This window comes from Pseudorasbora parva, chromosome 11 (assembly GCF_024679245.1).
Source record: "Pseudorasbora parva isolate DD20220531a chromosome 11, ASM2467924v1, whole genome shotgun sequence".
Lineage (NCBI taxonomy): Eukaryota > Metazoa > Chordata > Actinopteri > Cypriniformes > Gobionidae > Pseudorasbora > Pseudorasbora parva.
In genome coordinates, this window is record NC_090182.1 from 4,019,871 (window position 1) to 4,042,708 (window position 22,838).

At 31.7% G+C, this 22,838-nt stretch overlaps 1 protein-coding gene across 2 annotated transcripts in view; it reads left to right on the plus strand.

The window, feature by feature from the left end:
* Nucleotides 1–22,838, plus strand: part of znf185 (zinc finger protein 185 with LIM domain) — a 53,145-nt gene that overhangs the window by 16,868 nt on the left and 13,439 nt on the right. For both annotated transcript variants that reach the window (XM_067456828.1, XM_067456827.1), the window contains exons 16-20: nt 466–516; nt 607–642; nt 728–778; nt 3,371–3,430; nt 3,717–3,743. In XM_067456828.1, the coding sequence (XP_067312929.1) occupies nt 466–516; nt 607–642; nt 728–778; nt 3,371–3,430; nt 3,717–3,743 (225 nt within the window). The remainder of the gene's footprint in view (nt 1–465; nt 517–606; nt 643–727; nt 779–3,370; nt 3,431–3,716; nt 3,744–22,838) is intronic.

Genomic DNA, 22,838 nt, shown 5'->3' on the forward strand with positions numbered 1-22,838 from the left:
ATATATATAATTATTATTATTATTAATTTTTTTTTTTTTTTTTTTTAGTTGTAAAAAATCAGGACTAAGGTTGATTTTATAAATGTATGCAAAAATAATGGAGAAATAATTATCTGATACATTTTTACAGCAGTTTAATTTAGTGGATGTTTTCATCCCGAACATAACGAAAGGGTCGTAAATTTGAACAATACACAAGGGTTAAAGAGTTATTCAATGAAAATCTGTCCTATGGTCATCTTTTAAATGTAGCACATAAGTAATGCACACAAGGACAGTGTAGTGAGCGCACTCAACACTATTTTTGAGATGTTTAAGATAAAACCCACCCAAATATACAGACATTCTCATAATCTATTTGCTTTATTAATAGAGATGGTAAATGTTGAACATTGAGTTGATTGACTTTGCATATGTTTCTGCGCTGAGTATGAAATCTGTATGAAATGATTTTTGATTTTTCAGCTCAGATGATCTATTTGATCCATTACCGACTGAGGGTGAGCCCACGAAGAGGTAATGAATCTGCCAATTGTCAGTGTTTAACAGTCATGTGTGTACACACACCAGCTTACACCTCTTTCTCTGTCTGCTTGTGTCTTACAGTCCTCGATGGTACCGTCCTCCTGTGCTGGACCCAAGGTGATTCTGCACATCTGTTTGCTCACTTGATGATGATGTTTTCCAATATACAGTTTGTCATAAGTGTGTATGTTTTAATGTTCAGTTCCACAGATACAATCGATCAATTTCAGAATCCCGTAGACCCGATTGCTCCGTGAGTATAAAAATCAATACACTCAATTAACTTTTAATTAACTTAAATTTCATTTATAATCAGGCATTGACATTAACACCCCTTAACACACCAAATGTGTGTGTATTTCAACTGTGGCGTGTAACAGTCACTCGAATTAGCCACTTTGGCATGTTTAATTTTTTTTAAATATATAATGTAAACATTTTCAATTGTTGTCTTTATCCCTTTAGGCGCCAGAGTTTTTTTCCTAAAACGTTTGATTTTGACATCTTAATTTCAAAAAGCTATATCTTAAAAGTGATAAAAGATAGAGACTTTCTGTAAATTAGAGAAATACTAAGGATGTCCCGAGGTTTATGTAGGGATTACATTTTTCCATCAAATTTGCATATCATGACATCATATGGTGGTGGCAATCTTGGATTATAGAATTTTCATGAAAGTCACTTTGATTTAAATGATTTTAAATGAAAAGTTTAAATGATTAAATTAAGCATTTCTTTCCCCATAAAATGCCCCTCACCTTCTGTATGCTATATTGCATAATACTGAATTTTCAGGTAAATAGTAAATAGTAAACAAACTGTGTAAATAATTACTAATACATGGTAAAAAAAAAAAAAAAACCGAATGCATGTAGTGGTTGGCCCTTTGCTGTAGAGATTTTCCATTTACTACATACAGTAGGCACTCTGATTCCATGTGTGGGGAACATAAATATTATATATTATGCATAATAGCCCCTCTGCCCCATGTCACACCACGTCTGCTCTTGCTACAAGCAGCATGGCCAGATCAAACCACTGTCATTGCGACTACCCACCCTGCATCCACGTTGCCCCCTAACTGTCCTCTGAATAATTTGACATTGTCTAACATACCTAGTGGCATTAGACAAAGTCTCCATCACAATACTGTTGCCACGATTGCGGAGAGGAACACGGTTAGAAGAAAAAGCTTCATGGTGAGCGAAGGTAAAAATCTCCTGGGGCCGCCTCATTCCCCTCAACACTAACATGCCTGCTAACTTCGCAAGGAACACTCCGACCCGGGAAACATTGCTCCCATCACTGACATTGGGCAAAGGACCATCTACATTGGGCAAAAGATTCACCGTTTGTGCTTGGTGTAGGACTATAATTTCACTTTCAGAATCACAGTCATCTTCCAAAAGCAGATATTCCCCTTCAGAATCAGGGTCCTTGAATAGAAGACCCAAAACTTCATTGTGTGTAAGCTTTAATGATGCCATTAGAAAATAATAATAGTAATAATAACCTAATGCAAATACTCGCTGACGTTGACAAATGATCTGATAAAACGGCTTACGACTTATCAAGTCGGGGATGAAGTATGATATGTCTGCCATCTAGTGGAGGGGAGGTCGAATGAAATTTTACACCCTATTTGACAAAATCGGCCATTTTATTCAGTGCTACATTTTGTCAAGTAAACTTGACCTTGGCGCCTAGAGGGTTAAAATGGCGTCTGTAATGATAAACTGAGTGCAATAAACTGTTGTCAAAAATTTTGATTTATCGATACATATCAATATTGAAATATCTGAAATGCTTCCAATGCTCATTTTCCTCAGAATAGACACACGAGGCTCTCTTCATCTCTCCAACAGCAAGTGGCACACAAACCCACCTCCTCTTACACACTCACTTTATTTGCTCCAGATGAATATTGTTGCTCTTACAGGGCAAGAATCTCACTGTTGGATTGCCCGTTTTGTGCATAAGTTTGCTCATTCCTGTAGATTTTGTTCTCGCACCCAAAGTGTGGCATATAAAGGGGCCTCTCAGCACTAAATCAAGCTCTTTTTCGTTTCTTTTTGGGCTTAAACTGTCACACAAAATAATGTCAAAATATCGGAGTATTCATGTAAACACAGTCAGTTCTGTTTTAAGGGAATGTAAACAGTTGAGAAAGAAAGCGCATGTGTAACAGTGTAATGAATCTGTACGTCAGCTCTTAAAGTGACAGCAGCCTAATATTCCTGCTGACAAATAAATATAAAAATATCAATAGGGCAGCTTTGAAGCCATTTGTGTGTAGTTATACATGTATCCATTGGGTGGCGTTCTGGGATGGGATATTAAGAGCCAATAGTAATGAGACACAGGTGTGTTGGTAGTGGCGAAGCCCACAGTTTTTGACCGCACGGCAGAGTATAGTGTGCACGTGGATTGATTGTATACAGTATGGCATGGACATGTTATTTGTATTCTATGAACTGGAAAGAATGACAAAACAGAAAGCTTACTGGAAGCAATAATTTAATCATTGAAGCACAATAAACAAAGACACTGTGTTTGCATTTTACCTCCGTCTGCATGGACTCTGTTTTTTATGCATTTTTTAAACTTGCTAACTCCTACTACCAACGAGCGGAAAGTCGTTACATGCAGTTTTTCCCCATGGTATCGATGTCAAAATTGTGGCCAGTGAAAATTGGTAAACCAATAGTCACAGTGACTGTAGAGCACGTGTTAAGCCCTGTTTATAATATTAAAATAAGTTTGCAAAAATGTTCAGAATGTCATTTTAGACAATGCATTTGATTTAAGCAGTAATATTAATCCAGATGTTTTGTTTTATTCACAGTTTGACACCAAGTGTTCTGATTTCTTTGGCTGAAGATGTCATTCCATTTGACACAAATAGGTAATTAATTTAGACGAGATCTTAGTTAGTCCAAAATCCCATCTTTATTAGCACACCTTATTTCTTGAGAACTTGTCTGTGTTGATTCATATTGTTTGCATGGGGATCTTTGCTGTGTAAAGTCAATAGCATAATGGGTTAAAGTCCCGGAGGTGAAGTGGCAAACCCAACCCTAAAACTCCACCTGAGCGTCAGACAAGCTCTAACATAGGATCGAGCGCTCGTTCACACGTGCTCACGCTCTCAAGGAACAAAACTAGACTCACACATTCTGTTTTCTTCACAGGAGCGACTGGAGGACAGACATGGACAGGTAAAGTGCTGCTGTTCTTATAAGAACTATAATAACTCATAAAACATTGTTTTATTGCTTACTTTTTAACTGGCCAAAGTAATAATGCATGGAAAGCCCATTATTCATGAGCAATTAAAGAGAACATACATTTTAAAGATTAAAAATGCAAAGAAATCATTTTGATACTTCTGCTGTTATTATATCAATGCTATTTAATTTCAAACTTTCGTATTAACATAAACTGGGAGTGTTGATTGTATTAAATCAATTAAATGATCAGGGTTTTCCCAAGTCTTAATTTGAGGCCTTAAAACAATGTCTTGTAATTTGTCAGAATGTCACAGAATTTTGGATGAATAAATTAAAAGAAGGTCGGTCCACTTAAAGGGAGTAAAAGTCAGTCAAATGTAATTTAACCATTAAAGCAGTCCAGAAAAATAATTTAATTTTGTTTTATATATTTATTTATTTTATTTCAGAAAAGTTTCAGCACAAATATCTAAACATCCTTAAATCAGGATGCATTTAATTAAGATGCAAAATTAAGAAATTAAGTCTTGCTTTCTGAGACATTAAACACAATTGAGTTTATGCTTAAAACAAGAATAAATATTTATTTGCATTTTAATTAAGTTGATTTTTATGATCACAAAAGCAGATATTTAATCTAATTTTAAGCATAAAATCACTTTCACAAGATTTCTTATCAAACTTTTAAACTATTTGTAAAATATATTTAAAAGTTATGGTGATCTGTTTGAAGTTTTGTTTCCAAACTTTAAAGTGTCAATAATGCACTCATGGTGCTTAGCCATTTATGTTTAGAAAACATGTTAACATGTTATGTTCCCTTCAATTTATTCCTTACATTTTCTTTAATTGGTCTTAAAAAGGTCTTAAAAGGTCTTACAATGTATTAAAAAAGGTCTTAAAAAGGTCTTACAATGTATTAAAAAAGTTGTACAAACCTTTGTAAGACCTTTGAAAGACCTTTTAAACACCTTGTAAGAACGTTTAGACATTTGTAATACATTTCTAAGACCTTTTACATACCTTTGTAAGACATTTATAATACCTTTTTAAGACATTTTAAAGATGGTTGTAAGAACTTTTAAGACATGACATTTGTAATAAGATATTTGTCATAAGACACACTTTTAAGACCTTGTAAGATATTTTAAAGACAGTTGTAAGACCTTTTAAGACCTCTATAACACATTTGTCATTTGTAAGACCTTTTTAAGGCCTTTGTAAGACATTTGTAAGACCATATTAGGACCTTTAAAGACCATTGTAAGACATTTGTAAGACGTTTTGTCAGCCTTGTAAGACATTTTAAAGACTGTTTTAAAGACCTTTTAAGACACTTGTCATTGTAAGACCTTCTTAAGACATTCGTAAGACATTCGTAAGACATTCGTAAGACATTCGTAAGACATTCGTAAGACATTCGTAAGACATTCGTAAGACATTCGTAAGACATTCGTAAGACATTCGTAAGACATTCGTAAGACATTCGTAAGACATTCGTAAGACATTTGTAAGACATTTGCCAAGTCGCCAGACCGGGAGGTCCATTAGCGTGGAGCTTTTCGCTGAGTTCGGCTCTCGGTTCCTTTATGGACCCGCTCGTTTCTCACCGGGTCATTCCTGGATGTCTCTAGCCCAACCCGCGCACTACCTCTTTTTACAGGCTCTCTTAGGACCTTCTTTAGGTCTTTGTAAGACATTTGCAAGACCCTCCCCAGTCGCCAGACGGGAGGTCCATTAGCGTGGAGCTATTCGCTGATTTCGGCTTTCGGACTCTGTCCGTTTTTCTTTACGGACCCGCTCTTTTCTCGATGGGTCGTTCCGGGATGTCTCTAGCCCAACCCGCAGTGCACCTCTTTTTATGGCTCTTCGGCATGCCACTCCCTGGGTCCCGGTTCTCGGGTGAGCGTTTGGACGTAGAGATTCACTCTCTCCTTGACAAAACCCTGACAGGCTTTTGAGGCTTTCCAGAGGGGCAACTGATCTGACTCTGGCCTGGACGAATATGTCTTACAAATGTCCTACAAATGCCTTTAAAAAGTCTTACAAAGGCCTTAAGACATTTGTAAGACCTTTTAAGACCTTTTAAGACCTTTGTAAGACATTTGTAAGACCTTTTAAGACCTTTAAGGCTCTTAAGGCTTTTTAAAAGCATTTTAAAGAAATTTAAAAGACATTTGCAAGACCTTTATACAAGTCATTTATAAGACATTTTACGGCCTTTTTAAGACCATGTAAGACTATTTAAAGACCATTGTAAGACATTTTAAAGACTGTTTTAAAGACCTTTTAAGACACTTGTCATTGTAAGACCTTCTTAAGACCTTCTTAAGACCTTCTTAAGACCTTCTTAAGACCTTCTTAAGACCTTCTTAAGACCTTCTTAAGACATTTGTAAGACCTTTTTAAGACCTTGCATTTGTGAGACCTTTTAAGGCCTTTTAAGACATTTGTAAGAATTTCGTAAGCTATTTGTAAGACCTTTGTAAGACCTTTTGAGACCTTTGTAAGAAATTTGTAAAACTTGTTTAATACATTTGTAAAACCTTCTTAAGGCATTTGTAAGACCTTTTAAGACTTTTGTAAGATATTTGTAAAACTTTGTAAGACCTTTGTCAGACATTTTTAAGACCTCTGAAAGACTTCTGAAAGACGTTTTTAAGACTGTTTAAGACCTTTGTAAGATATTTGTAAGACCTTTGTAAGACCTTCTTAAGGCCTTTGTAAGACATTTGTGAGGCCTTTTGTAAAAACTTTTTAAGACCCTATACGCCCTTGAGACCTTTGTAAGACATTTGTAAGAACTTTGTAAGACATTTTAAGACCTTATTAAGGCCATTGTAAGACATTTGAAAGACCTTTTAAGACTTTTGTAAGACATTTGTAAAACCTTTGTCAGACCTTTGTCAGAGCTTTGTTAGACATTTGTAAGACCTTCTTAAGGCCTTTGTAAGGCCTTTGTAAGACCTCTGAAAGACGTTTTTAAGACCTTTTAAGTCCTTTGTAAGTCATTTGTAAAAACCTTATTAAGGCCTTTGTAGCATTTGTAAGACCTTTTAAGACTTTTGTAAGAGATTTGTAAAACTTTTGTAAGACCTTCGGCAGACATTTGTAAGAAATTTGTCGGACCTTTGTAGCATTTGTAAGACCTTTTAAGACTTTTGTAAGAGATTTGTAAAACTTTTGTAAGACCTTCGGCAGACATTTGTAAGAAATTTGTCGGACCTTTGTAAGACATTTTAAGACCGTTGTAAGAAATTTGTAAGACATTTGTAAGACGTTTGTAAGTTCTTATAAGACCTTAGTAAGACCTTAGTAAGACCTTAGTAAGACCTTAGTAAGACCTTTTATGGCCTTTTAAGACTTTTGTAAGAGATTTGTAAAACTATTGTAAGACCTTCGGCAGACATTTGTAAGACCTTATAAGACATTTGTAAGACATTTGTAAGCCATGTGTAAGACATTTGTAAGACCTTTGTAAGTTCTTATAAGACCTTTGTAAGACCTTTGTAAGACATTTGAAGACCTTTGTTAGACATTTGTAAGAAATTTGTAAAACCTTCTTAAGGCCATTGTAAGACATTTGTAAGACCTTTTATGGCCTTTTAAGACCTTTGTAAGACATTTGTAAGCCATTTTTAAGACCGTCGGCAGACATTTGTAAGACCTTATAATACCTTGTAAGACCTTTGTAAGACCTTTGTAAGACATTAGTAAGAAATTTGTAAGACATTAGTAAGAAATTTGTAAAACCTTATGGCCATTGTAAGACATTTGTAAGACCTTTTATGGCCTTTTAAGACATTTGTAAGACATTTTATGGCCTTTTAAGACATTTTTAAGACCTTTTAAGACCGTCGGCAGACATTTGTAAAAAAATTGTAAAACCTTCTTAAGGCCATTGTAAAACATTTGTAAGACCTTTTTAAGACCTTTGTAAGACATTAGTAAGAAGTTTGTAAAACCTTATGGCCAGTGTAAGATATTTGTAAGACATTTAATGGCCTTTTAAGACATTTGTAAAACTATTGTAAGACCTTTGTAAGACCTTTGTAAGACCTTTGTAAGACCTTTGTAAGACCTTTGTAAGACATTTTTAAGACCTTTGTAAGCCATTTTTAAGACCTTCGGCAGACATTTGTAAGACCTTATAAGACCTTTATAAGACATTTGTAAGGCTTTTTAAGACATTTGTAAGACATTTGTAAGACCTTTTAAGACATTCATAAGGCATTTGTAAGACCTTTGTAATACCTTTTAAGACCTTTGTAAGACATTTGTAAAACTTTTGTAAGACCTTCGGCAGACATTTGTAAGACCTTATAAGACCTTTGTAAGACATTTGTAAGCCACTTGTAAGACCTTTAAAGACCTTTGTAAAAAGTTGTAAGATATTTGTAAAACCTTTGTAAGACCTTTGTAAGACATTTGCAAGACATTTTAAGACCCTTGTAAGACCTTTTTTAGACCTTTGTAAGACATTTTAAGATATTTTTAAGAACTCTGTAAGACCTTTGTATGAGGTTTTTAAGACTTTTTAAGACCTTTTTAAGACATTTTTAAGACATTTGTAATACCTTTGTAGGACTTTTGTAAGACCTTTTAAGACCTTTGTAAGACATTTGTAAACCAGTTTTAAGACCATGTAAGACTATTTAAAGACCATTGTAAGACATTTTAAAGACTGTTTTAAAGACCTTTTAAGACACTTGTCATTGTAAGACCTTCTTAAGACCTTCTTAAGACCTTCGGCAGACATTTGTAAGACCTTATAAGACTTTTGTAAGACATTTGCAAGACATTTTAAGACCTTTGTAAGACCTTTTTTAGACCTTTGTAAGACATTTTAAGACATTTGTAAGACATTTATAAGAAATTTGTAAAACCTTCTTAAGGCAATTGTAAGACATTTGTAAGACCTTTTATGACCTTTTATGACATTTGTAAAACTATTGTAAGACATTCGGTAGACATTTGTAAGACCTTATAAGACATTTGTAAGACCTTTTAAGACCTTTTAAGACCTTTGCAAGACCTTTGTAAGACCTTTGTTAGACATTTGTTAGACCTTTGTTAAACCTTTGTTAGACATTTTAAGACATTTGTAAGACATTGTAAGACATTTGTAAGAAATTTGTAAAATCTTTTTAAGGCAATTGTAAGACATTTGTAAGACCTTTTATGGCCTTTTAAGACATTTGTAAAACTATTGTAAGACATTCGGTAGACATTTGTAAGACCTTATAAGACATTTGTAAGACCTTTTAAGACATTCGTAAGACATTTGAAAGACATTTTAAGACCTTTGTAAGACCTTTTTTAGACCTTTGTAAGACATTTTAAGGCCTTTTAAGATATTTGTAAGAACTCTGTAAGACCTTTGTATGAGGTTTTTAAGACTCTGTAAGACCTTTGTATGACGTTTTTAAGACATTTGTAATACCTTTGTAGGACATTTGTAAGACCTTTTAAGACATTTGTAAGCCATTTTTAAGACCTTTGGCAGACATTTGTAAGACATTTGTAAGACATTTGTAAGACATTTGTAAGACATTTGTAAGACATTTGTAAGACATTTTAAGACATTTTAAGACATTTGTAAGACCTTTGTAAGACCTTTGTAAGACCTTTTTAAGACCTTTGTAAGACATTTTAAGACATTTGTAAGACATTTGTAAGAAATTTGTAAAACCTTCTTAAGGCAACTTTAAGACATTTGTAAGACCTTTTATGGCCTTTTAAGACATTTGTAAAACTATTGTAAGACATTCGGTAGACATTTGTAAGACCTTATAAGACATTTGTAAGACATTTGCAAGACATTTGCAAGACATTTGCAAGACCTTTGTAAGACCTTTGTAAGACCTTTGTAAGACCTTTGTAAGACCTTTGTTAGACATTTGTAAGACATTTGTAAGACATTAGTAAGACATTTGTAAAATCTTTTTAAGGCAATTGTAAGACATTTGTAAGACCTTTTATGGCCTTTTAAGACATTTGTAAAACTATTGTAAGACATTCGGCAGACATTTGTAAGACATTTGCAAGACATTTTAAGACCTTTGTAAGACCTTTTTTAGACCTTTGTAAGACATTTTAAGACATTTGTAAGATATTTGTAAGAAATTTGTAAAACCTTCTTAAGGCAATTGTAAGACATTTGTAAGACCTTTTATGGCCTTTTATGACATTTGTAAAACTATTGTAAGACATTCGGTAGACATTTGTAAGACCTTATAAGACATTTGTAAGACCTTTTAAGACATTTGCAAGACATTTGCAAGACATTTGCAAGACATTTGCAAGACATTTGCAAGACATTTGCAAGACCTTTGCAAGACCTTTGTAAGACCTTTGTTAGACATTTTAAGACATTTGTAAGACATTTGTAAGAAATTTGTAAAATCTTTTTAAGGCAATTGTAAGACATTTGTAAGACCTTTTATGGCCTTTTAAGACATTCGTAAAACTATTGTAAGACATTCGGCAGACATTTGTAAGACCTTTTAAGACATTTGTAAGACATTTGCAAGACATTTTAAGACCTTTGTAAGACCTTTTTTAGACATTTGTAAGACATTTTAAGGCCTTTTAAGATATTTGTAAGAACTCTGTAAGACCTTTGTTTCAGGTTTTTAAGACTCTGTAAGACCTTTGAATGACGTTTTTAAGACTTTTTAAGACCTTTGTGACATTTGTAAGACATTTGTAAAACCATCTTAAGGCCATTGTAAGACCTTTTATGGCCTTTTAAGACATTTGTAAGACATTTGTAAGACATTTGTAAGACATTTAAAGACCTTTGTAAGACATTTGTAAGAAATTTGTAAAACCTTCTTAAGGCCATTGTAAGACCTTTTATGGCCTTTTAAGACATTTGTAAAACTATTGTACGACATTCGGCAGACATTTGTAAGACCTTATAAGACCTTTGTAAGACATTTTTAAGACATTTGTAAAACCGTCTTAAGGCCATTGTAAGACATTTGTAAGACCTTTTATGGCCTTTTAAGACATTTGTAAAACTATTGTACGACATTTGGCAGACATTTGTAAGACCTTATAAGACCTTATAAGACCTTTGTAAGACCTTTTTAAGACCATTTTAAGACATTTTAAGACATTTTAAGACATTTGTAAGACATTTGTAAGACATTTGTAAAACCGTCTTAAGGCCATTGTAAGACATTTGTAAGACCTTTTATGGCCTTTTAAGACATTTGTAAAACTATTGTAAGACATTCGGCAGACATTTGTAAGACATTTTAAGACATTTGTAAGACATTTGTAAAACCTTCTTAAGGCCATTGTTAGACATTTGTAAGACCTTTTATGGCCTTTTAAGACATTTGTAAGACCTTTGTAAGACATTTTAAGACCTTTGTAAGACATTTGTAAAACCGTCTTAAGGCCATTGTAAGACATTTGTAAGACCTTTTATGGCCTTTTATGACATTTGTAAAACTATTGTAAGATATTCGGTAGACATTTGTAAGACCTTATAAGACATTTGCAAGACATTTGCAAGACATTTGCAAGACCTTTGTAAGACCTTTGTAAGACCTTTGTAAGACCTTTGTAAGACCTTTGTAAGACCTTTGTAAGACCTTTGTAAGACATTTGTAAGACATTTGTAAGACATTAGTAAGACATTTGTAAAATCTTTTTAAGGCAATTGTAAGACATTTGTAAGACCTTTTATGGCCTTTTAAGACATTTGTAAAACTATTGTAAGACATTCGGCAGACATTTGTAAGACATTTGCAAGACATTTTAAGACCTTTGTAAGACCTTTTTTAGACCTTTGTAAGACATTTTAAGACATTTGTAAGATATTTGTAAGAAATTTGTAAAACCTTCTTAAGGCAATTGTAAGACATTTGTAAGACCTTTTATGGCCTTTTATGACATTTGTAAAACTATTGTAAGACATTCGGTAGACATTTGTAAGACCTTATAAGACATTTGTAAGACCTTTTAAGACATTTGCAAGACATTTGCAAGACATTTGCAAGACATTTGTAAGACCTTATAAGACCTTTGTAAGACCTTTTATGGCCTTTTAAGACATTTGTAAGACATTTGTAAGACATTCGGCAGACATTTGAAAGACCTTTTAAGACCATTGTAAGACATTTGTAAGACATTTGTAAGAAATTTGTAAAACCTTCTTAAGGCCATTGTAAGATATTTGTAAGACCTTTTATTGCCTTTTAAGTGATTTGTAAAACTATTGTAAGACATTCGGCAGACATTTGTAAGACCTTGTAAGACCATTGTAAGACATTTGTAAGACATTTTAAGACCTTTGTAAGACATTTGTAAGAAATTTGTAAAACCTTCTTAAGGCCATTGTAAGACCTTTTATGGCCTTTTAAGACATTTGTAAAACTATTGTACGACATTCGGCAGACATTTGTAAGACCTTATAAGACCTTTGTAAGACATTTTTAAGACATTTGTAAAACCGTCTTAAGGCCATTGTAAGACATTTGTAAGACCTTTTATGGCCTTTTAAGACATTTGTAAAACTATTGTACGACATTTGGCAGACATTTGTAAGACCTTATAAGACCTTATAAGACCTTTGTAAGACCTTTTTAAGACCATTTTAAGACATTTTAAGACATTTTAAGACATTTTAAGACATTTGTAAGACATTTGTAAGACATTTGTAAAACCGTCTTAAGGCCATTGTAAGACATTTGTAAGACCTTTTATGGCCTTTTAAGACATTTGTAAAACTATTGTAAGACATTCGGCAGACATTTGTAAGACATTTTAAGACATTTTAAGACCTTTGTAAGACCTTTTTAAGACATTTGTAAGACATTTGTAAAACATTTTAGGACATTTGTAAGACATTTGTAAGACATTTGTAAAACCTTCTTAAGGCCATTGTTAGACATTTGTAAGACCTTTTATGGCCTTTTAAGACATTTGTAAGACCTTTGTAAGACATTTTAAGACCTTTGTAAGACATTTGTAAAACATTTTAAGACATTTGTAAGACATTTGTAAGACATTTGTAAAACCGTCTTAAGGCCATTGTAAGACATTTGTAAGACCTTTTATGGCCTTTTATGACATTTGTAAAACTATTGTAAGATATTCGGTAGACATTTGTAAGACCTGATAAGACATTTGTAAGACCTTTTAAAACATTTGCAAGACATTTGCAAGACATTTGTAAGACCTTATAAGACCTTTGTAAGACCTTTTATGGCCTTTTAAGACATTTGTAAGACATTCGGCAGACATTTGAAAGACCTTTTAAGACCATTGTAAGACATTTGTAAGACATTTGTAAGAAATTTGTAAAACCTTCTTAAGGCCATTGTAAGATATTTGTAAGACCTTTTATTGCCTTTTAAGTGATTTGTAAAACTATTGTAAGACATTCGGCAGACATTTGTAAGACCTTATAAGACCATTGTAAGACATTTGTAAGACCTTTGTAAGACCTTTGTAAGACCTTTTTAAGACCTTTTTAAGACATTTTAAGAGCTTTGTAAGAAATTTATAAGACATTTATAAGACCTTTGTAAGACATTTTAAGACCTTTGTAAGACATTTGTAAAACATTCTAAAACATTTGTAAAACCGTCTTAAGGCCATTGTAAGACCTTTGTAAGACCTTTGTAAGACCTTTGTAAGACCTTTGTAAGACCTTTGTAAGACCTTTGTAAGACCTTTGTAAGACCTTTTAAGACCTTTGTAAGACATTTGTAAGAAATTTGTAAAACCTTCTTAAGGCCATTGTAAGACCTTTGTAAGACCTTTGTAAGACCTTTGTAAGACATTTGTAAGACATTTGTAAAACCTTCTTAAGGCCATTGTTAGACATTTGTAAGACCTTTTATGGCCTTTTAAGACATTTGTAAGACCTTAGTAAGACATTTTAAGACCCTTTTAAGACATTTGTAAAACATTTTAAGACATTTGTAAGACATTTGTAAAACCGTCTTAAGGCCATTGTAAGACATTTGTAAGACCTTTTATGGCCTTTTAAGACATTTGTAAAACTATTGTAAGACATTCGGCAGACATTTGTAAGACCTTATAAGACCTTTGTAAGACATTTGTAAGACCTTTTATGGCCTTTTAAGACATTTGTAAGACCTTTTAAGACCATTGTAAGACATTTGTAAGACATTTGTAAGACATTTGTAAGAAATTTGTAAGAAATTTGTAAAACCTTCTTAAGGCCATTGTAATACATTTGTAAGACATATGTAAGACCTTTGTAAGATATTTACAAGACCTTTGTAAGACATTTTAAGACCTTTGTAAGACATTTATAAGACCTTTGTAAGAAATTTTAAGACCTTTGTAAGACGTTTGTAAAACATTTTAAGACATTTGTAAGACATTTGTAAGACATTTGTAAAACCGTCTTAAGGCCATTGTAAGACATTTGTAAGACCTTTTATGGCCTTTTAAGACATTTGTAAAACTATTGTACGACATTCGGCAGACATTTGTAAGACCTTATAAGACCTTTGTAAAACATTTGTAAGACCTTTTATGGCCTTTTAAGACATTTGTAAAACTATTGTACGACATTCGGCAGACATTTGTAAGACCTTATAAGACAATTGTAAGACCTTTTTAAGACATATGTAAGACATTTGTAAAACATTTTAAGAACTTGGTAAGACATTTGTAAGACCTTTTTAAGACCTTTGTAAGACATTTTAAGACCTTTGTAAGACATTTATAAGACCTTTGTAAGACATTTTAAGACCTTTGTAAGACGTTTGTAAAACATTTTAAGACATTTGTAAGACATTTGTAAGACATTTGTAAGATATTTGTAAGACATTTGTAAGACATTTGTAAGACATTTGTAAGACATTTGTAAGACATTTGTAAGACCTTTGTAAGACCTTTGTAAGACATTTTAAGACATTTTAAGACATTTGTAAGACATTTGTAAAACCGTCTTAAGGCCATTGTAAGACATTTGTAAAACCTTCTTAAGGCCTTTTAAGACATTTGTAAAAATATTGTACGACATTCGGCAGACCTTTGTAAGACCTTTGTAAGACATTTTAAGACATTTGTAAGACATTTGTAAGAGATTTGTAAAACCTTCTTAAGGCCATTGTTAGACATTTGTAAGACCTTTTATGGCCTTTTAAGACACTTTAAAGACCTTTGTAAGACATTTTAAGACCTTTTGTAAGACATTTGTAAAACATTTTAAGACATTTGTAAGACATTTGTAAAACCGTCTTAAGGCCATTGTAAGACATTTGTAAGACCTTTTATGGCCTTTTAAGCCATTTGTAAAACTATTGTAAGACATTTTAAGACATTTTAAGACCTTTGTAAGACCTTTGTAAGACCTTTGTAAGACCTTTGTAAGACATTTGTAAGAAATTTGTAAAACCTTCTTAAGGCCATTGTAAGACATTTGTAAAACTATTGTACGACATTCGGCAGACATTTGTAAGACCTTATAAGACCTTTGTAAGCCATTTTAAGACCTTTGTAAGACCTTTGTAAAACAAGTTTGTAAGACATTCGGCAGACATTTGTAAGACGTTATAAGACCTTTTATGGCTTTTTAAGACATTTGTAAGACCTTTTAAGACCATTGTAAGACATTTGTAAGAAATTTGTAAAACCTTCTTAAGGCCATTGTAAGACATTTGTAAGACCTTTTATGGCCTTTTAAGCCATTTGTAAAACTATTGTAAGACATTTTAAGACCTTTGTAAGACCTTTGTAAGACCTTTGTAAGACAAGTTTGTAAGACATTCGGCAGACATTTGTAAGAAATTTGTAAAACCTTCTTAAGGCCATTGTAAGACATTTGTAAGACCTTTTATGGCCTTTTAAGCCATTTGTAAAACTATTGTAAGACATTTTAAGACCTTTGTAAGACCTTTGTAAGACCTTTGTAAGACCTTTGTAAAACAAGTTTGTAAGACATTCGGCAGACATTTGTAAGACGTTATAAGACCTTTTATGGCTTTTTAAGACATTTGTAAGACCTTTTAAGACCATTGTAAGACATTTGTAAGACATTTGTAAGAAATTTGTAAAACCTTCTTAAGGCCATTGTAAGACATTTGTAAGACCTTTTATGGCCTTTTAAGACATTTATAAGACATTTGTAAGACATTTTAAGACATTTGTAAGACATTTGTAAAACCGTCTTAAGGCCATTGTAAGACCTTTGTAAGACCCTTTTAAGACATTTTAAGACCTTTGTAAGACCTTTGTAAGACATTTGTAAGAAATTTGTAAAACCTTCTTAAGGCCATTGTAAGACATTTGTAAGACATATGTAAGACCTTTTTAAGACGTTTGTAAGATATTTTAAGACCTTTGTAAGACCTTTTTAAGACATTTTAAGAGCTTTGTAAGAAATTTATAAGACATTTATAAGACCTTTGTAAGACATTTTAAGACCTTTGTAAGACATTTGTAAAACATTTTAAGACATTTGTAAGACATTTGTAAAACCGTCTTAAGGCCATTGTAAGACCTTTGTAAGACCTTTTTAAGACGTTTGTAAGATATTTTAAGACCTTTGTAAGACCTTTTTAAGACATTTTAAGAGCTTTGTAAGAAATTTATAAGACATTTATAAGACCTTTGTAAGACATTTTAAGACCTTTGTAAGACATTTGTAAAACATTTTAAGACATTTGTAAGACATTTGTAAAACCGTCTTAAGGCCATTGTAAGACCTTTGTAAGACCTTTTTAAGACATTTTAAGACCTTTGTAAGACATTTGTAAGAAATTTGTAAAACCTTCTTAAGGCCATTGTAAGACATTTGTAAGAAATTTTTAAGACCTTCTTAAGGCCATTTCAGGATATTTGTAAGACCTATTATGGCCTTTTAAAACGTTTGTAAGACCTTTTAAGACCTTTGTAAGATATTTGTAAGAAATTTGTAAAACCTTCTTAAGGCCAATGTAAGACATTTTTAAGACCTTTTATGGCCTTTTAAGACATTTGTAAAACATTTTAAGACATTTGTAAGACATTTGTAAGACATTTGTAAGACCTTTGTAAGAAATTTATAAGACATTTGTAAAACCTTTGTAAGAAATTTATAAGACATTTATAAGACATTTGTTAAACATTTTGAGACATTTGTAAGAAATTTGTAAAACCTTCTTAAGGCCATTGTAAGACATTTGTAAGACCTTTTATGGCCTTTTAAGACATTTGTAAGACATTTGTAAGACATTTGTAAGACATTTGTAAGACATTTGTAAAACCGTCTTAAGGCCATTGTAAGACTTTTGTAAGACCTTTTATGGCCTTTCAAGACATTTGTAAAACTATTGTACAACAGTCGGCAGACATTTGTAAGACCTTTGTAAGACATTTGTAAGACATTTTAAGACCTTTGTAAGACCTTTTTAAAACATTTTAAGACATTTGTAAGACCTTTGTAAGAAATTTATAAGACATTTATAAGACATTTGTAAAACATTTTGAGACATTTGTAAGAAATGTCTTAAAATGTTTTACAAATGTCTTACAAAGGTCTTAAAATGTCTTACAAAGGTCTTTAAAGTGTCTTAAAAGGCCATAAAAGGTCTTACAAATGTCTAACAATGGCCTTAAGAAGGTTTTACAAATGTCTTACAAATGTCTTACAAATGTCTTAAAATGTCTTACAAATGTCTTACAAAGGTCTTACAAATGTCTGCCGAATGTCGTACAATATTTTTACAAATGTCTTAAAAGGCCTTAAGAAGGTTTTACAAATGTCTTACAATGGCCTTAAGACAGTTTTACAAATGTCTTACAAATGTCTTAAAATGTCTTACAAATGTCTTAAAATGTCTTACAAATGTCTTACAAAGGTCTTACAAATGTCTGCCGAATGTTGTACAATAGTTTTACAAATGTCTTGAAAGGCCATAAAAGGTCTTACAAAAGTCTTACAATGGCCTTAAGAAGGTTTTACAAATTTGTAAGACATTTGTAAAACCGTCTTAAGGCCATTGTAAGACATTTGTAAAACCTTTGTAAGAAATTTATAAGACATTTATAAGACATTTGTAAAACATTTTGAGACATTTGTAAGAAATTTGTAAAACCTTCTTAAGGCCATTGTAAGACATTTGTAAAACCTTTGTAAGAAATTTATAAGACATTTATAAGACATTTGTAAAACATTTTGAGACATTTGTAAGAAATTTGTAAAACCTTCTTAAGGCCATTGTAAGACATTTGTAAGAGCTTTTATGGCCTTTTAAGACATTTGTAAAACTATTGTACGACATTCGGCAGACATTTGTAAGACCTTATAAGACCTTTGTAAGCCATTTTAAGACCTTTGTAAGACCTTTGTAAAACAAGTTTGTAAGACATTCGGCAGACATTTGTAAGACGTTATAAGACCTTTTATGGCTTTTTAAGACATTTGTAAGACCTTTTAAGACCATTGTAAGACATTTGTAAGACATTTGTAAGAAATTTGTAAAACCTTCTTAAGGCCATTGTAAGACATTTGTAAGACCTTTTATGGCCTTTTAAGACATTTATAAGACATTTGTAAGACATTTTAAGACATTTGTAAGACATTTGTAAAACCGTCTTAAGGCCATTGTAAGACCTTTGTAAGACCTTTTTAAGACATTTTAAGACCTTTGTAAGACATTTGTAAGAAATTTGTAAAACCTTCTTAAGGCCATTGTAAGACATTTGTAAGACATATGTAAGACCTTTTTAAGACGTTTGTAAGATATTTTAAGACCTTTGTAAGACCTTTTTAAGACATTTTAAGAGCTTTGTAAGAAATTTATAAGACATTTATAAGACCTTTGTAAGACATTTTAAGACCTTTGTAAGACATTTGTAAAACATTTTAAGACATTTGTAAGACATTTGTAAAACCGTCTTAAGGCCATTGTAAGACCTTTGTAAGACCTTTTTAAGACATTTTAAGACCTTTGTAAGACATTTGTAAGACATTTGTAAAACCGTCTTAAGGCCATTGTAAGACATTTGTAAAACCTTTGTAAGAAATTTATAAGACATTTATAAGACATTTGTAAAACATTTTGAGACATTTGTAAGAAATTTGTAAAACCTTCTTAAGGCCATTGTAAGACATTTGTAAAACCTTTGTAAGAAATTTATAAGACATTTATAAGACATTTGTAAAACATTTTGAGACATTTGTAAGAAATTTGTAAAACCTTCTTAAGGCCATTGTAAGACATTTGTAAGAGCTTTTATGGCCTTTTAAGACATTTGTAAAACTATTGTACGACATTCGGCAGACATTTGTAAGACCTTATAAGACCTTTGTAAGCCATTTTAAGACCTTTGTAAGACCTTTGTAAAACAAGTTTGTAAGACATTCGGCAGACATTTGTAAGACGTTATAAGACCTTTTATGGCTTTTTAAGACATTTGTAAGACCTTTTAAGACCATTGTAAGACATTTGTAAGACATTTGTAAGAAATTTGTAAAACCTTCTTAAGGCCATTGTAAGACATTTGTAAGACCTTTTATGGCCTTTTAAGACATTTATAAGACATTTGTAAGACATTTTAAGACATTTGTAAGACATTTGTAAAACCGTCTTAAGGCCATTGTAAGACCTTTGTAAGACCTTTTTAAGACATTTTAAGACCTTTGTAAGACATTTGTAAGAAATTTGTAAAACCTTCTTAAGGCCATTGTAAGACATTTGTAAGACATATGTAAGACCTTTTTAAGACGTTTGTAAGATATTTTAAGACCTTTGTAAGACCTTTTTAAGACATTTTAAGAGCTTTGTAAGAAATTTATAAGACATTTATAAGACCTTTGTAAGACATTTTAAGACCTTTGTAAGACATTTGTAAAACATTTTAAGACATTTGTAAGACATTTGTAAAACCGTCTTAAGGCCATTGTAAGACCTTTGTAAGACCTTTTTAAGACATTTTAAGACCTTTGTAAGACATTTGTAAGAAATTTGTAAAACCTTCTTAAGGCCATTGTAAGACATTTGTAAGACATATGTAAGACCTTTTTAAGACGTTTGTAAGATATTTTAAGACCTTTGTAAGACCTTTTTAAGACATTTTAAGAGCTTTGTAAGAAATTTATAAGACATTTATAAGACCTTTGTAAGACATTTTAAGACCTTTGTAAGACATTTGTAAAACATTTTAAGACATTTGTAAGACATTTGTAAAACCGTCTTAAGGCCATTGTAAGACCTTTGTAAGACCTTTTTAAGACATTTTAAGACCTTTGTAAGACATTTGTAAGAAATTTGTAAAACCTTCTTAAGGCCATTGTAAGACATTTTTTAGACCTTTTATGGCCTTTTAAGACATTTGTAAAACATTTTAAGACATTTGTAAGACATTTGTAAGACCTTTGTAAGAAATTTATAAGACATTTGTAAAACCTTTGTAAGAAATTTATAAGACATTTATAAGACATTTGTAAAACATTTTGAGACATTTGTAAGAAATTTGTAAAACCTTCTTAAGGCCATTGTAAGACATTTGTAAGACCTTTTATGGCCTTTTAAGACATTTATAAGACATTTGTAAGACATTTTAAGACATTTGTAAGACATTTGTAAAACCGTCTTAAGGCCATTGTAAGACTTTTGTAAGACCTTTTATGGCCTTTCAAGACATTTGTAAAACTATTGTACAACATTCGGCAGACATTTGTAACACCTTTGTAAGACATTTGTAAGACATTTTAAGACCTTTGTAAGACCTTTTTAAAACATTTTAAGACATTTGTAAGACATTTGTAAGACCTTTGTAAGAAATTTATAAGACATTTGTAAAACCTTTGTAAGAAATTTATAAGACATTTATAAGACATTTGTAAAACATTTTGAGACATTTGTAAGAAATTTGTAAAACCTACTTAAGGCCATTGTAAGACATTTGTAAGACCTTTTATGGCCTTTTAAGACATTTGTAAAACTATTGTAAGACATTCGGGAGACATTTGTAAGACATTTTAAGACCTTTGTAAGACCTTTTTAAAACATTTTAAGAGCTTTGTAAGACATTTGTAAGACATTTGTAAGAAATTTATAAGACATTTGTAAGACCTGTGTAAGAAAGTTATAAGACATTTTAAGACCTTTGTAAGACATTTTAAGACCTTTGTAAGACATTTGTAAAACATTTTAAGACATTTGTAAGACATTTGTAAAACTGTCTTAAGGCAATTGTAAGACCTTTGTAAGACCTTTTAAGACCTTTGTAAGACCTTTGTAAAACTATTGTACGACATTCGGCAGACATTTGTAAGACCTTTGTAAGACATTTGTAAGACGTTTGTAAAACCATCTTAAGGCCATTGTAAGACATTTGTAAGACCTTTTATGGCCTTTGTAAGACCTTTTATGGCCTTTTAAGACATTTGTAAGAAATTTGTAAAACATTCTTAAGGCCATTGTAAGACATTTGTAAGACCTTTTATGGCCTTTTAAGACATGTATAAGACCGTTGTAAGACATTTGTAAGACATTTGTAAAACCACCTTAAGGCCATTGTAAGACATTTGTAAGACCTTTTATGGCCTTTTAAGACATTTGTAAGACCTTTTAAGAGCTTTGTAAGACATTTGTAAGAAATTTGTAAAACCTTCTTAAGGCCATTGTAAGATATTTGTAAGAAGTTTGTAAAACCTTCTTAAGGCCATTGTAAGACATTTGTAAGACATTTTATGGCCTTTTAAGACATTTATAAGAACTTTGTAAGACATTTTAAGACCTTTGTAAGACATTTGTAAGACATTTGTAAAACCGCCTTAAGGCCATTGTAAGACATTTGTAAGACCTTTTATGGCCTTTTAAGACATTTGTAAACTATTGCAAGACATTCGGCAGACATTTGTAAGACCTTATTAGACCTTTGTAAGACATTTGTAAGAAATTTGTAAAACCTTCTTAAGGCCATTGTAAGACATTTGTAAGACATTTTTAAGACCTTTTTAAGACGTTTGTAAGATATTTTAAGACCTTTGTAAGACCTTTTTAAGACATTTTAAGACATTTGTAAGACATTTGTAAGACATTTGTAAGAAATTTATAAGAAATTTGTAAGACATTTATAAGACCTTTGTAAGAAATTTGTAAGACATTTGTAAGACGTTTTTAAGACATTTGTAAGACCTTTGTAAGACATTTTAAGACCCTTGTAAGACATTTGTAAAACATTTTAAGACATTTGTAAGACATTTGTAAAACCGTCTTAAGGCCATTGTAAGATATTTGTAAGACCTTTTATTGCCTTTTAAGACATTTGAAAAACTATTGTAAGACATTCGGCAGACATTTGTAAGACCTTATAAGACCTTATAAGACCTTTGTAAGACCTTTGTAAGACATTTGTAAGACATTTTAAGACCTTTGTAAGACCTTTTTAAGACGTTTGTAAGATATTTTAAGACCTTTGTAAGACCTTTGTAAGACATTTGTAAGACCTTTGTAAGACCTTTTTAAGACGTTTGTAAGACCTTTGTAAGACCTTTGTAAGACCTTTGTAAGACATTTTAAGACCTTTGTAAGACCTTTGTAAGACCTTTGTAAGACATTTTAAGACCTTTGTAAGACCTTTGTAAGACCTTTTTAAGACATTTTAAGAGCTTTGTAAGAAATTTATAAGACATTTATAAGACCTTTGTATGACATTTTAAGACCCTTGTAAGACATTTGTAAAACATTTTAAGACATTTGTAAAACCGCCTTAAGGCCATTGTAAGACATTTGTAAGACCTTTTATGGCCTTTTAAGACATTTGTAAAACTATTGTAAGACATTCGGCAGACATTTGTAAGACATTTGTAAGAAATTTATAAGATATTTATAAGACCTTTTGTAAGATATTTTAAGCCCTTTGTAAAACATTTTAAGACATTTGTAAGACATTTGTAAGAAATTTATAAGACATTTATAAGACCTTTGTAAGATATTTTAAGCCCTTTGTAAGACATTTGTGAAACATTTTAAGACATTTGTAAGACATTTGTAAAACCTTCTTAAGGCCATTGTAAGACATTTGTAAGACATTTTAAGACCTTTGTAATACCTTTTGTAAAACTTACAAAGTTTTTCTTACAAAGACCTTGCC